General features: G+C 44.3%; 1 protein-coding gene across 1 annotated transcript in view; it reads left to right on the top strand.

The window, feature by feature from the left end:
- The window catches only part of LOC120563886 (cat eye syndrome critical region protein 2), a 48,691-nt gene extending 33,361 nt beyond the window's left edge, over positions 1-15,330 (top strand). Inside the window, exons 8-19 of the mRNA XM_039808364.1 lie at positions 4,136-4,222; positions 4,659-4,809; positions 5,753-5,882; positions 5,979-6,016; positions 6,116-6,207; positions 6,484-6,610; positions 7,357-7,739; positions 7,928-8,077; positions 8,210-9,014; positions 9,548-11,618; positions 12,108-12,173; positions 12,340-15,330. Of these exons, the coding sequence (XP_039664298.1) occupies positions 4,136-4,222; positions 4,659-4,809; positions 5,753-5,882; positions 5,979-6,016; positions 6,116-6,207; positions 6,484-6,610; positions 7,357-7,739; positions 7,928-8,077; positions 8,210-9,014; positions 9,548-11,618; positions 12,108-12,159 (4,086 nt within the window). The 3' untranslated portion in view covers positions 12,160-12,173; positions 12,340-15,330. The remainder of the gene's footprint in view (positions 1-4,135; positions 4,223-4,658; positions 4,810-5,752; positions 5,883-5,978; positions 6,017-6,115; positions 6,208-6,483; positions 6,611-7,356; positions 7,740-7,927; positions 8,078-8,209; positions 9,015-9,547; positions 11,619-12,107; positions 12,174-12,339) is intronic.
- Positions 15,331-16,220: the final 890 nt, after the last annotated feature.

The following is a 16,220-nucleotide window of genomic DNA, read 5'->3' as shown; positions in this document are numbered from 1 at the left end:
CAGCTATAAAGCAACATGAATGAATACCAGCTCATAAACTACAAGTCCAACCATGGTAGATGTGCCAGTTTTAACATCTACAAATGCAAATATAACTACTCGAGGGACTTTCAAACAGGCAATATACTGCAGTGATGGTGGCAGTATCTATCTAACTTAATCTTCTCATTTTAAATGTAATTTTAAACCAATCTCATACTTGGAAACCCCCCAGTGGTGGTAGGAAGAAGAAGAAAAAAACCTTGTAAACTGCTGCCTACCTTTTTGTATAACTTAATTATAAATGAAGGTTAATTTGAGTCCCTATGCGTACGACTTTTTGACATTGGCGGCCCCCATTGAGCTGGAGTAATGGAGCGTGAAAGATTGAGCAGTCTCCACCAATCTCCATTCAGGTGCTTTCATGTTCTGACACAGTTCACTGTCCTCCTCCCAGGAGTTTCATACATGATCCTGGACACGCTAGCTGGGCCAGCTGCAGCAGAGGTGAAGTGAAGGAAAGCCGGTCTGTGCTTGCCCTTAGTTCTGCACACCAGCTCGGTAATGAAGTAGGCTCCAGGCCTTTAACCCGGGCCTGACTGTGGAGAACTATGCTCTCATGCTAGTTTGGTAGAATGAGGCTACACGTTCTGTTGTAATCTTCGTTGGGCTTGGCCATACCTTGGGCCATGCTCATTTGTCATATCATCATATCTTCCTTGGAATGTGTGTTAAGTACCTCAGGGGGAGATTATAGAGATATGTTGTGCCCTGTTCAAGGCAAGCATGAGTCAAAGACAACACTACCCACAACTTTTTTTCTATAGTTTCCAGTGGAATTAGTTTTAGTCATTGGATGCTACAGCTAGTAAAAGCTAAAGTAGGTTCCTGTTTTTGTTCTTTCTGTTTGTATAAAGATGGTGGTTAGGTAATATATAACCAGCACTGGCTGTTGCTATAGAAACCCTTGCAGCTTTTCTCCATCGTCCGACAAATTGGTCAGTGGATGAATGTAGTCTTATCCTTCATCGACTGGGCACTCAGCTGTACTATTCATGCTGACCTTAAATATGTCAATCAAAAGGACTCTCTTTCTTTAGCTTTTCTCAATGCAGAATATGAATGAAGCATCTGGTGGTTTTGTAATGGAAGCAGCAGGCAGAGTATGCCTACATGTTGTTTTTGTTTTGGGCTGGTCAATAGAGGAGCGTCTTGAAGACTTTTTGTGTTAGTTGTGCTCTTGTATTTAATCTTAATTCTATTTTGAAAAGCATGAAATTCCACTACAGCGCGTTAGACTTAGAGCTTTACATGGTCTTTATCAGACTTGATCACAGTGGGGAAACAAATACTCTGATTAATTATACTTTGCTCAAAGAACAGTCTCAGTTAAAGGGAAGTGCATTCCCTTGATGTTCTTCTTGTGTGCAAATAAATTCAACTGATGTCACACAGCAGGCGATCACATTAAAAGATCCGGCGTATTAATTAAAGTGATGTTTCGGAGTAATTTCACCCTAGGGTCCTTTGCACCATGACCTCGAGCCAAACACTTTCAGAAGCTTTTTTCCCTGGTCGAACATTGTGAGAGTTAAAGAGTTCAGTTGAATGGCTTAGCGGGACTAATGGATCTCTTAACATTACCAAATACTGTCGATATCAGTAGTAGAAATAGGTTATGCACTACATAAAGGATTGGAAAGTTTTGTAAGGTAAATAACAACTTGCCTGTTGGCTTCTGCTTTCTCTGCTGCTGCTGCTGCTGCTGCTGCTGCTGCTGCTGCTGTTACTACGGGGGTATAGAGTGCTTAGGGCCGTCTCCAAAACAACAAAACCCGAAAGAGATGCAACAAAAATATTTATTAATTTAATGATTAAATAAGGTAATGTCTCCAAACTTACCTCAATTATAACTTGTCTCCTGCTAGTTATACTACAGCACTTACTTTAAAAAAATAAGTTAAATTAAAAAAATATTTTTGTTGCATCTCTTTTCGGTGTTGTAATTTGTAGACGTCCCTAAGCACTCGTCTTACAGCAGCAACAACAACAGCAGAGAGCAGAAGCCAGCAGGCAAGAGTTATTTACATAAACTTCTGGTGTACTTACAAACTTTACAATCCATCGTTTTATGAGTGCATAACCTATTTGTACTACTGTAGACGTTTGGTATCATTTCGGGCATTATTAGTGGGGTAATGTTAAGAGACACTTCGGATCCATTAGCCTCTGCGCTAAGCTATTCAGCTGACAACGCTACTCTATGCTAACTCTCCCAATGTTCGACCCAGGTGAAAAAAGCTTCTGGGGGGGGGGGTGTTTGGCTCGAGGTCATGGTGCAAAGGACCCTAGGGTGAAATTACTCCGAACCATCACTTTAAATGTACATCACATCACCACCAATGAAATACACAGTACACAGTCTGTCCTTGCTTTGCTGTTTTTTTTTTTTTATCTTAGGCAACCAGACCACACTTTACACCTAGGCTCTTTAAAAAATTCATATCTTTTTTGTGAATGTTATTTATTGAGTGGTGTCTAATTACTATAAAGACATTGTAATATTTATAACCACTTTCAACCTCCCATAATCCTCTAGTTGACATGAAAATGTAAGTTGATGTACTTTCCCAGAGCCCAAATTAATGTCTTCAAATTGCTGGTTTAATTTCACCAACTGTCCAAAATCCCAAACTATTCAATTTACAATGATACAGTAAAGAGAAAAAGCAGCCACTCCCCACATTAAAGAAGCTGGAGCCAGCAAATGTTAGGCCTTATTTGACATAAATATATCTTTCTTTAGGTGGCTGTGTGCGTGCATACAATAGACAGTGTGTGTTAGCGTCTTGAATCCTTCCCTCCAAGTGTCTCAGGCTGCTGTCACCAGCCATTTCATGGGGCACCAACAGCAGGCGGGAGCTCACCTTGAGGCAGACCTCTTGAATGACAGCTATGCTGCGCTGCAGGATTCTCTCGACCTCTCTTAAGTGTCTTCACCAGAGGCACTCTATCTTGTGTGCATTGGGAGGAGGGGGGGATTTAGTGCTGGTGGTAATGTAGGAAGGAGTTGTGGTGCCCCAAGATATGCCAGCGCTTCACACTAAGACGAGGCAGAAGAATTGTTGATGGCACCATAGATCAGATCATGAACATCTGTCCTCTCTCTCTTTCTCTCTCTCTCTCTCTCTCTCTCTCTCTCTCTCTCTCTCTCTCTCTCTCTCTCTCTCTCTCTCTCCATTCCCCACCCACATCTTCCTTCCTCTTTTGCCTTATCACCTGCATACACACGCAGACTTCATACAGCTGCAACTGCATTTTTAGGCCTCTCATGGTAGTTTTATGGGTGACCAGAAGCCTGACTGTGACACCTCTCAGTGCGTTGGCCACCCCGGGCTGACAGTTATTCATAGGCCATCTTCCCTAAAGAACTCTGACATAAGCTGCAGAGGCCAGTCTCTGCTACAGACAGGCTTTTAAGGGAGCTGCCTAGAGCTCTCTGTTGGCTGGTGTTTCTCTCCTTTCCCGTGTGCTATATATGGATCACTGATATACCATTAATGTGGATTGAAATGTGGATTGTTGACTGTATTTTCAAGATGCATAGTGCTCAAAATTGCAGGATTGGCTACCTGGTGTTTATAGCACTGCGTTGTTTATTTGTGAAACTGACTTTAGTTAGCCATTCACCCCCAGGGAAAGGTGGGGGAATACAGGCAGCAGAAGAGAGAGAGAGGGTGACTTGGGGGAGGGGAGAGCAGAGCCAGTGACCTCTCAATACTACTCAACTCCCCAGGGCCTGTCAGTGTGTTGGCTTGTGTGTGGCTGGCTGTCCTTCTGTCTTAAGGACTCAATCAGTAATTCATTTGTTGACCATATCGATTGCAGGCCTATCCAAATATGTTTTTTAGAAATAAATACAAAAGCTGGAATGGTTTACTAAAAATGAGAATAATTGAAAATATAGTGATTCTCATTATCAGATCAAAACATAGATAACTTTAGTTTAGTTGTGTTATTAGGCAATTAATCATTTTGGCAGCGATAGAGGTTTCAATCCAGGATAACCTTTTTGTTTACATTTGGATTGTGGATTGTGCCTTTTAACGGCTATAAGGAGCAGAGCTGATTCCTTTCTTTCTCTTTTTTTCTTCAGGAGAGGGAGCAGAAACAGAAGCTACTGGACCCAGCCCCAGCTCGTATATCACAAGGATTTTCAAAAAATTACATCAACCAAGAGGAGGTGTGTGTGTGTGTGTGTGTGTGTGTGTGTGTGTGTGTGTGTGTGTGTGTGTGTGTGTGTGTGTGTGTGTGTGTGTGTGTGTGTGTGTGTGTGTGTGTGTGTGTGTGTGTGTGTGTGTGTGTGTGTGTGTGTGTGTGTGTGTGTGTGTGTGTGTCCATGTCTTGTACACTTAGACATTATAAAACGTCCAATCACACATAATCTAGGGTGATTGTTTAACAAACAAACAAATAGATAGATGGATGGATGTTTGTTTAGCCTCTATCAGTATTTTGGTGTTTGGGTGTACCAGGTTGCTTCTTTACATTATTTCTGGTGTTGCATGCACAAGATTGATATAGTTAAAGATATCCAACTTTCAGCTTCCACATATTCATTCCAACCTGTCATTCTCTGAGTCCAGAGTAGACTAATGGGCTTGTGTGTATGTATTCAGGACAATGTGAAGGCCATAGCAGAGGAGGAGAAGAAGAAAGATGAAGAGCTGGACAGGCAGGTCCTGCTGGCCGAGCAGCGGCGAGAAGAGGAAAGGCTTCAGCAAGAAGAACAACAGAGAGAAAAGATGGAGAAGATCAAAGCTGTGGAGGGTAAGATGGATGGAACACAATTGAAAAGATGTACAATTTCTGTTTGTGCAAAAAGTACCTTTTTGTTTTAAGATCTAAATAGTATCCCTGAGGAACCAACTGCAGCAAGCCCACATACTTAAACATAATGCTAGTATATGCAGAAGGGTTACAAAATAAAAATGATCCTGAGTGCTAAAAGTCAAATATCAAGGAGCATCGATAATTTCACATCCTTTCATCAGTGACCTGTCAGCAGCAGGTAGGGGGCTTTCGCACTCTTCTTTAACTCCGGGATCAAGGGCAGAATGGATTGTGAAAGGCACCCCACACAGACTTTCACATCTCCATTGCTGTGGTTTGGCTCATAACGGCTCTAAATCTGCAGTAGCATAGCAGCGCTCAAAGCCTTGTGATTTATGTATAGTACACAGAGACTGGGAGAGGGAATGTTCAAGGCCTTTAATCACAGGATCACTTTTCTTTCCCCCCCCTCCCTCTGATGTCATCTGTCAAGGGTTAATGAACTGCTGATTGTGCTTCAGCGGAGGAGCCTCATTAATGTATTATAGATGAACAGCAGGACCTGGCCAGCTCTCTGTGTGGATTGCATATGTGGAATCCTCCCTCAAACCTCTTTAATTCGCACAGCAGGTGGTGCGGCAGGCCTCTCATGTTAAAAGATAAAGCAGTGACACATTTGCACTCTCTCTGCTCCGTTCTACTCTTTTGATCAACTGGGCGGAAGAAAAGATGGCTGACGAATCGCTCTCTTATCTGAACGGCAGCTGTCTGTGATGGCCAAGGCCTTGTTTTCAATGACTCTCCCGACAGCCTCAGTGGACAGCAAGTGCAATTTGAACTGTAACTCAAGAGCCTGAAAAAGCATGTTTGCCTCCTGAGACTGTTTTCGTTTCATTGTTTGCGCCTCTGATTGCCCCATGTGTCCGTCCTTCTCTCTCAGAGCGGGCAAAAAGGCGGAAGATGCGAGAGGAAAAGGCCTGGTTACTGTCTCAAGGAAAAGACCTGCCACCTGAACTCCTAAATCTGGAGCCCTCTTCTCCTGTCCATAGAACACGCAGAAATAAAGCATTGTGAGAGGCTTTTTACTTTTAACTCCGGATAATTCCTACTTGTGAGAATGACTGAAGGTTAATTATTTATATCATGTTTTTGTGTTGACATTTCAGCTATGAAATTGATGAAGACTACACTGCTCTATACAAAGGTATGCCTACTGAGCAGTTACTCGGGGCTGTTGCTTTATCTCAGTCTGCATTAATTAATTTGTTACAGTGTCAGATTTGATCTAATCTCTCCTCCATAGTGCTTGAGGTCTTGAAAGCCCATAAAGATGCTTGGCCTTTCTTGGAGCCTGTGGATGACTCCTATGCCCCCAATTACCACGAGATCATCCAGGTACTAAATATAAGACCGTGATAGCTGGCATGGGTTTTTTTTTTTGTGTGTGTGTGTGTGTGTGTGTGTGTGTGTGTGTGTGTGTGTGTGTGTGTGTGTGTGTGTGTGTGTGTGTGTGTGTGTGTGTGTGTGTGTGTGTGTGTGTGTGTGTGTGTGTGTGTGTGTGTGTGTGTGTGTGTGTGTGTTTCGCATCCCAACTAATGTATTCAACCACAAATATTGTATTACTCGAGGTTTTCAATTGTTTTAACTTAATTTTTCTTCCAATCCCCTCAGACTCCCATGGACCTGTCCACCATTGAAAAGAAGCTCAGTGACGGGGATTACGTTGCTAAGGAGGAGTTTGTGGACGACGTAAAGCTCATGTTTGAGAACTGCATTGAGTACAATGGAGAAGACAGTGGTAAATGAACACCGATGCACAAACACAAACCTCTCCACCCCAAAAGTCTCCATTAAGAATTTGGCCTCGGTATAAAGACTGATGCGTCAAAATCCATTTCAGTTGCTGTGTGTTGTGAGAAAGGAGTGCATATATGAATTTTTGGGGTGAGAGTCAGGGGGTGACAGTGGGAGAGCGAGCAAAAGAAAGGGGGCCGGACCTAGTGCTGTGTTGGGGCCAGGGCAGCCCTGACAGTGATTAATGAGGAGTGATTGAGCTGTGCTCCAGTGCTCAGGGGGATCTGAGTCCTGCAGTGCCAGAGAAACATTCCAGCCCCTAAGCCCCCTGTCTGGAGCCATCCATCCAACTCCCCATACTCTCCCCAGGGACAGGGGGAGGAGAGGGGTAAGGGGGCGCGGGGTGGAGCAAGAGGAGGAGGAGTTGGAGGAGCAGGGGTCAATCTACGCCCTCTGACCTGGTCAGTCGGCCAGCGCTAGGCTGAGAACAGAGGAGCAAGTGTGTGTCCTTAGGTACATGGCATGCATATTGTTCTGTAGTGTTTGAGTGCAATGGAATGTTTGTGGGAGTGTGTGTGGCTGTGTATGTGTAAGGGATGGAGTGACTTGCAGATGCAAAGCTATTATTTGAGTATATATGTTATCATGAGTAGGATATGTGTTTATGGGGGTGCAGAAGATGTGGTTGTGTGTAAGAACGTATGTTTTATTATATGAGCATAGCTGATGTTTACGTCTGCCTTTCCCCAGAGTACACAATCATGGCGGAGTCTCTTGAACGGTGTTTTAGCCGAGCCCTACTAAAACACTTTCCATCAGAGGATGGTGACACAGACGAGGAATTCCACATCAATAGTGAAGACAAGGAGCGCAAGGACAAAAAGCGCAGTCGTGGCAGCAGTAAACATTTGGGACCTGAAAGTCTGATCAAGGCTACGGAGCAAGTCCAACGTAAGCGAAACTCCCAAGGGGGAAAAGGAAGCACACTCTCAGAGGAAGAGGAGAGCAAACCAACACGACTGCCTCCTCCCCTTCACTGGGCCAATGGCCCCCCTCACCCCTACAGACTGCCTCCAAGCCAGCAGCACATTCATGAAAGAGACATCAGGCTCATGTACCACCCAGGGCAACAGGTATCCAGAGAATAACTTGGCTTGTTTCCTCTACATTTCTTAAAATCCCATGTACTTGATTTGGCACCTATACTAAACAATATTTTAACTAGTTAAATGAACGCCTTAATCTATTGTTTTCTTCTCTCTTGATTTCTGAAATGCAGTAGAAAAACTTAAATAGTGAATTATCTCTATTGTCTTACCAGCTCCGTCGTCCACCGGGCCCCCCTGGTCCTCAGGGCCCACACCTGTATGGCCAAAGAATGGCCATGGATCCCCGCTTTGCTTACCAAGCTCACATTCCCAGGCATGGAGACCCCAATTTGAACCACTTGCCCCACAACTTTAACATGCAGGTATACAGACCCAATTACACCTTTCTTCAGGACCACCTTATTCTGTGTGTGTTCTACTTGATGCTGGTAAAACAGCGTGATGTACAGTTATACTAATCAAAGCCCCTAACTTAAATTTTCTTTTTTTCCTAGCATCGCATGGTTGAAGGACATCACATGGGTCCTAGGTATCCAATGGTCCCAGATCGTAACCAGCAGCAGCCTCCACACCAGCAGCAGCACCCCTACATGGGTCCAACTCATGGCCCGTCTCTGGGCCCACGTCCTGTGGGCCTCCAGCCTGGCCCTCCTCCTGAAGCCAGCATGTATCCATCCCACCACCGCCCAGATGGCCACACCATGCACCCCATGGGTAACCGATTCCCAGGGCCAGAAGGACCACCTCAGCACAATTACCCAGGTGTGAGGCCTTCCAGTATGGGCCTATCCAACATGTGGACTGGTATGAATCACCAGGAGAGACCCAGTGGGATGCACATGCAAGATCCCAACATGGTGAACTCGCGCAACTTTAGTTATGGTGGAGTCCCACCTCCTGTGGGGCATAAACCTTGGCCGGAAGCTGCTGGATACCCCCATCCTCCTCCCAATGCCCAGTATCCAATGTCTGCATCGGTCAGCTCTCCGGGGCCCATGTCCACACGCCCCCCTGTTCCACACCCAGACTCTTCTGGCAGGACACGCTTGGCTTCCATGCTGGAAAGCCCAGAGATGCTGGCCCTGCAGCAGCTGTCAGCCTCTTCTAGACCCCCTGCTGGTGCCCCTCATCAGCACATGGGCAACTTTCAGCAGCCTGGGCCCCCATCAGGAATTGGCAGCATCCCAGCTCACCCCTTTCAGCAGCCTCCCCCTACCCCTGAGGTTCAGCTGCTGCGTCCTGCTAGAGACAATGGGCCAGACAGCCAGCCTCCCCAACAGACAGACATGCAGCCCAAAGGTAGACCTGACCTTCTCTCTCAGTATTTCACCAGCCGTGTATATTCTGCATGAAGGAACCCAAGCACAGTCTAACCTTTTTATACACAAGTCTTCTTTCTAGGCTGTAGTTAATCAGCACATCCCCCATCCCTGTCCTTCCTCTGTGTGCTTTTTGCAATTTGATTTTAATTATTTTTCACAGTAAGTGGCAAATTGAATATTCATTAGTTTAGTGAAATTTCTTCCTGGTTGCTTTGAGGGTACAAAGGAGATGGCATGTTGTCAGTTAAGCGTCACTGGCAAGCTTACAATGTGTTTGCATTCTCACTTTAATGGAATGGAACAGGATATGAATACATTTTTAATTTGCTGGTTTTGTTTTGTTTGGATAGATAGTTTAAAGTGACACAAACCTAGTCTATTTTATCTTTTAATATATTCTTTGACACAGTACTCCACATAATGCAATGGTATTGACTTACAACCTTGTTCTTGTAAAACAGTTATTCCTTCAATTCTAACTTTTCTTTTTATTATTTTGTATGTTAACAGACTCGGAGAACAAAATGGCTGCCAACAACATTTCCGATGACACTTCATCACACAAAAACACTGTTTCAGTTAACCAAGACCACCCGTCCATCCGTAGCCCCAGCAAACACCAGAATGGGCCAGCAGAGGTAATGCAGAACCCCCCAGCCTCTAACTCGGGCCAATCACAGGAGATTCCGTCTGGACCGGGGCTCCCGCGGAGTTCAACAGAGAGCCACAAGCAGGAGGTAGATGGCCAGAGACAATCTGCCAGCCACTGTCCCAGTCAACACATTGGTGGTACTACTGTGTCATCCCATCTCAACATAAGTAACAGCTCCACTGATCCCACTCACCCCATCCTCCCTCAGCTTACACAGAACAGTCCACAGCACAAAGCTCAGAGCCCCGCACTTCTTCACCAGAACATACCGCCGCTGCATGTTGCAGCTTCTCAGAATTCCACTCAGCAAATGTCCGAGAACAACTTGTCACACATGCAGAATGCACACCAGCAAAGTGAACATCAGCAGAACATCCCAAAACAGCAGCAACCTCAGAGTACCCCTCCCCAATGCCACCCTCAGAGCTCTCCCCAGCAGATGACCCAGAGCACACAGCATCACAATTCTCTGCTACCCCATCATCAAGTCCCCCAAAACATCTCTCCGCAGCGTCCCACACAGAGCAGCCCTGTGCATGGGATGCCGCATAGTGCCACACAGGGAGCTCAGCCTGGACCCCCTCAGCCGGCTCCTCTCACCTCTTTGCCACCCAGTCATCCTACCCCACTGTTACCTTCCCAGCCCAGCCCAGCAGATCATGGAGATCAAAGACCTAGTGAGCCTACAAGTAGACTGGACACAGACGCCATTGCCGTCCCTCCACAGCACATGATGAAATCTGGGCCCCCCAATGGTATTTACAAACAGCAGGCTTTTAGTCCCAATCCCCATCAAACCCAGCTGGTGGGTAGTAACCCAGGTATGCAGGCTCAGAGAGGGCCAGCACCTGCTCACAATCCAGCCATGTCTCCTCACTCCCACGGCCAGGCAAACGGAGCCATGGGTCCATATGGCATGGGGAACCATCCACACCCACACTACAGCCAGACAAACATGACCAGGCCCCTGCCTCCTTCTGCTCACCACCCTTATCACAACCAGGCCATCAACCCCCTGCACAATCCTGCTCAGCACCCCACCTACCACCAGCAGGGAGGGGCTGCCTACTCCTACCACACGCCAGGCCAGCAGCACCCTCAGGCCCACCCAAACATGTACCCACCTCATCAGTACCAGCAGCAACACTACTACCCACAACCCCATCCCCAAGCCCAGGCCCATACCCAGGCCAACAGTAGAGGGAGTTATTCTCCAGAGGAGTGGCATCGGTCTCATTATCAGCCTCACCAGGCGATGCCGCCCAACGCCTACCTACCTGTAGCTAGTGCCAGAGGCAACAGTCAGTTAAAGGAGAGCAGTGTGTCACCACTGGGCTCTGAAGGCTCCAGTGGTGCTAGTTTGGTGTCCCCTGGCCCTGTACCTGAAGTAGGGCCACACCCTGGAGGTCCAGAGGGGAGAAAGTGTGAAAACAGGGAGCAGGCCAGTAGCAGCGGCGGCAGCCCAGCAAAGCCGGCTCATACAGTGAGCTCAGAGCGACCTGAAAGCCCTAAAGAAATCCTGGACCTCGACAGCCATAATGCTGCTGCCCGCCACCGTAGCACCCAGCCACCTCAACAGCACCCTCCTGCCTCTGCCGCACACATGCTGTCTGGCTTCATGTACGACCCTCGTGCCGTGCACCCTGGGATGCAGCGAGGCGGCGTTCCTCCACCGCACATGATGTTTCAGGTTCGTGGAGATGTCAGCAGAGCCCCTTACCCTGGCCAGCCGTACCCAGATCCACGCGGTTATGCCACCCACAGACCTCACCCACACCTGATGGAGGCTCTGCAGCGGCCCCAGCAGCTGCCTTACTCCCCGGGTCAGTCACGCATGGCCATGTTCAGACACCCCCGGCCAGCGGGCCACTTCCAGGGCATGATGATTCAGCAGAGAGGCCTGGCACCAGAACACCTTCTACACCCAGGGTAAAATGGAGTCTTATGTTGTTATTCTCTCTCTATCTGTAGTCTTATGCCTGAGTCAGTATTATTTTTATACACTTTTGTTTCACAGTCAAAATACAATTAATAATGATTTGCAACTAGTATTTGTTTCTTTTGAATTTGACCTGACTCAGGACATTGTAGGGAAAGTTAGGCTTGTAGTAACCTCTAAACAAAATCTAATTTAAATGTGTTTTTAAGTGCACAAAATGATTTGTTGAGACAAAAAAAAACAATGTAGCGTTTGTTAGCTGATTGACAGGAGTTTAATCCGTTTAAACCGCAATCTTGATACCCAATTAATTAATTTAAGTCATTTATCAAAAGCTAAACATTCACAGTGTAAAACGACCTTTATGAAGCTCAATTCTGTTTGGAGTAAACTGCTAGCCCAACAGTAGCAACTTGACCTTTTTTAAGTGTTAACAACCATGTTAACAACATTCTTTTTTTTCTTTTTTGTGGTCACAGGCAACAGACGATGGCTGCTCCAGACGGCCCTAGCAGTAAACAAGGAGTGTGACACCAGATATCAGAGTGAGTAAAAATAACCTTTGTCACTATGTTAAAACGGCTTCCAGCAGTTTTCCTATTATATCGTCCTTCCTTAAATATGTCTTTACAGTGCCTTAAGTATTGAATCCTAAAAAACATGAACATGCTGCTAAAAGGCTTTTATGCATTGTCATTCTTCTCCTTTCAGACATGTTATTATCAAATACCACCTGGACAAAGCAGTGAGCGAAAAGGAAGACTGTGCGCATGCTGACAGAGACTGTGGATGGGACACTTGATGCTCCACATACATCTCTTACTGATTTTCTTACACTGGACAAGAACTTTTGGCTCTGTTTTACCCACCACTGAACTTGAAGATCCAACCAGGCAGATGGTTTTTCTGAGATGATGATGATAATAATAATGATAATAATAATAATAATAATAATAATAATAATAATAATAATAATAATAATAATAATAATAATAATAATAAATGTGAAATGTTAATGAGCCCTGGAGAACAATTCTCTTTTCTTCTGGAGCTCAGTGGAACTGGCAGGGATTCACCGACTTGCTCAGGGTCCCTTCACCACAATGGTTTCTTCCAAACATGAGCGTTTGAACTGGGGTCCTCCAGCAGAAGGGCAGCCTTTTTAACCACTAGGCCAACCTGCCCGACACAGAGGACCCTGCCTTCAAGAACACTGGACAGCCCTCTCCTCTTTGAGCAATGGACATACAAATGGAATAAAGGACACGGAACACAGCCTGCCTATCTTGTCTAACGACAGCAATGCTTGATGGAGCTGTTAATCTACTGACAGAACTGAGAATTACTGGGGTGCAGACGAGAGGGACTGTTGTTTTTACTGCAATTTTCTGTTCCCTATCTTTAAACTCAGGTGTAGAAAAGGGAGGTACTATGAGACTGTCACCCTAACCCAGTCAACTCACAGGCCCCTTACGATTGCCTTGGTTTTCTTTGTGAATGTATGAGTGAATGTGTAGACAATAAGGTGTGCACAGCAGATTAGCTGCACGTGAAAGGACACAAACACTGGTCATTTGTCTGAAGCATAAACCGTCCTGAAAAAGGCCCAGTTACTGTCCTTTTCCACCCCAACTCTAAACACGCAGTATATGCATCTTTCAAAGCTGCCTTCATTGTCACAAATGTCTTTGACTAGCAGAGAGGGACTGGCAAAGATGGCGCAATTTGTATTCGACTGCACCGACCTCTCTGTTATGCACTATGGATTTTGTTAGTCGAGACATCCTGGAATTGAGTGGCCTTGGATAGTCTTTATTTTTAGTCAAACACGTATATGTATAAACATATCCTTACCTCTTGTCCCAGATGGGGGGGGGGACTTCTAAAATGTCCTGCTAGCTTGTAAATGCACATGCACATACACAGAACAAACATACACATCAATTTCTTTAAATTGTAACTTTTGTTGCATTCCATCTACAGGTGCGAACTTTCTTTTCACGGCCCTGCCCTTTGCATGGTTGCTTCTTTGATTGCTTCCTCTTCCCCATGTCAATACTAAACGTATCCTCAGGGTGTACAGTTTCTATATACGGGTATTTTTCTGCATTATTTGAAGGAGGAGCAGCCTAAGGATAATGGGACTGCAACTGTGGCAAATAAATCCACCTCATGTGAAGAACCTAACTTTTAAGGGTCTGTATTCATTTTCCTTAACAATATTTAGCTTACCACGCCGCCAACACATTATTTTAATCAAAGTTGATTTGAAGTGAGATGGATTTTCAGTTACATTCCTGTTGATCTGATATCATACCATTAATCATCACAATTAATTTGGGCTTTCTTCTGACATATTTTTAAGAGCAGCCAATGTATTTTATCATAACGGAGGTATGCTGTGGAGGTTTTGTCCGGCACCCTACACCTTATCATATCCACGTTGCACCTGTAAACCCCATGTGCAGTTCGGTGATGGCAGCAAATGAATCTACCTCATCTAGCCAGTCAGTGGCGTCTACTGAATCCCTCCACTTCTTCTCCTGCTCTGCCAGACTCCTGTGGGTCTACATTTTGTGACAAGCTGAGGATTTTTTGATTTTTAGCACCACTTTTTAAGTTTGTAGACTTGCATAGCTGACAATTAAATGTCTTAACAATACAAAACCATCTTGGCCACAGGTTGCCGTGTCAACTTATGATGCCAACTGACCGTCTCAACAAGATGCAGATGTGACTATTCAGCTGTCAGTTTGACGTTGACCGGTATTTTGTAAAAGAACCAATCCTTGAAAGTGGTGTTTTTTTTTTTTTTTTAATGGGACAGCACTTTCATTCCCAGTTTTTTTTAAATTGAGTATGATGTACGATATTACATCACATGTCTAAAATGGGACTCTGTAAATTGGTTTCTAGTTGTACAGATTGCATGCCTTCCTGTCTAAAGGTTGTTAAAACTAGACAAAGTAGGCAGTATTACAGTCTAGGGTCTGTAATAGACTGCATAGAGTTTGGCGGCATTATGGGTTTACTATGTTCCTTAGTAATGGGTACCTAAGACATTGTAAGGAAATATTTGAAGAGGATGATGGAATAGGAAAGTGCTAGAAGCTGTGAGACAATTTCCTAAATGTGTCACACAAGACTTGCTATTTTGTTAAAATAGGAAATGGTTTTAATATTTAGTGGGCCTAATAGGGCCACTTTGGAGGTAGTGTGTTCACTTGTTCTGTCTAATGTATGAAGGACAGTGTTGATTTTAAAGGTCTGGAGGTTGTGATACTGTCTTCTGCTGTACAGATGTTGTGTGTGCGTTTGTTTCTGGTGTGTAGAATCGGCACCAGACGATCCGAAGTATGCATTCATCTCTCACTTTTACTCTGCGGTCATCTCTCTGCACTAGTGAAAACCATTTAGACGTGATTAAATGTGAATCATATTTATTTTCTCTTTTAAGAATTTTTGTACATTTTTGAACTTCTTTTAATATAAATGTGGTCTGTTTCTTTTTTATGTTTTTGTTTTAAGCAGTTGTCTTTTACCTCAGTAGCATGGTGGCATTGAAAAATAAGACCTGTATGTTTAATTTTTTTTTTTTCCAAGTGGCGTTTACAAGTTCTTATCTGACTGACATAGATTATTTTGGAAATGGAGTATTTTCTATACTGTACATTTCTTAGAAATAAATCCCTTTTTCTCGAATGAGAGTCAGTTTTATCCCTGCCAATTTATCATTAGGGAAAAAAAAAAATCATCACAAATCAATCACTTTAACAGCAGATCAGTGACATAAAACAAGGCTGTGCCATTCCATAGTAATAGGGCATGTATCTGTAATCCGTTAAAGAAACTGAAAGGCCCAAAGTAATGAAATGCAAACAGACAAAACAAGAGGGCCAATGCAAGACAATGCATTAATCTAATGGAGCGCCTCACGCCGTCACCTTCAATTAGCTGTGATCTTCTTGACGGAAACCCCCCCCCACAGACTGTATGCTGCTTTGTTTTGACCCTTCTCATGTCTGCAGTAGTTGGGGGTGTGATGTCAGCATATGAAGAAGCAGCATGGCTCTCAGGCTTCCTTCAAGGTGCTCCTTGTGAGCAAATAAGCACATTATTTTCTTAGTGGTAATGGAAACTCATTCAAATGAGGCCTGTAGGCTGTAATTAAGATACTTTAATTGTGTGGTGTTCATATTTTTGTTACACAGTGAATGTTCCCGGGTCTGGTGGACCCACGTTATTAGGTTTTTAAATCAATACAGCCATAACAATTTATGTAAAAAAAATACGTAACAGATGTTTACTTTAGCTCAATTACCAATGATATATACATCATTTATGGTTCATATTTGCCATTCACCACTGTGAGATCACATTTATGATCATATGATCATTTTTGTTTTCTTTGTGAGAAAACAAGGAAATTCTATTTTAAAAAAGGTAAAAAAAAATAAATAGAAACAAGATTTTTGATCATTATTGGTGCTTATTTCTTAGAACTTAATCAGAACAGGTGAAAGTGCTTGAAATGTAACAATTTTGTAACTTTGTGTGGGAATAGCAGGTGCAGAAAGACAAACACACACACA

Source organism: Perca fluviatilis, chromosome 8, assembly GCF_010015445.1.
Source record: "Perca fluviatilis chromosome 8, GENO_Pfluv_1.0, whole genome shotgun sequence".
Lineage (NCBI taxonomy): Eukaryota > Metazoa > Chordata > Actinopteri > Perciformes > Percidae > Perca > Perca fluviatilis.
Note: the sequence above shows the minus strand (reverse complement) of the source record. Positions and strands in the feature narration are given on the sequence as shown.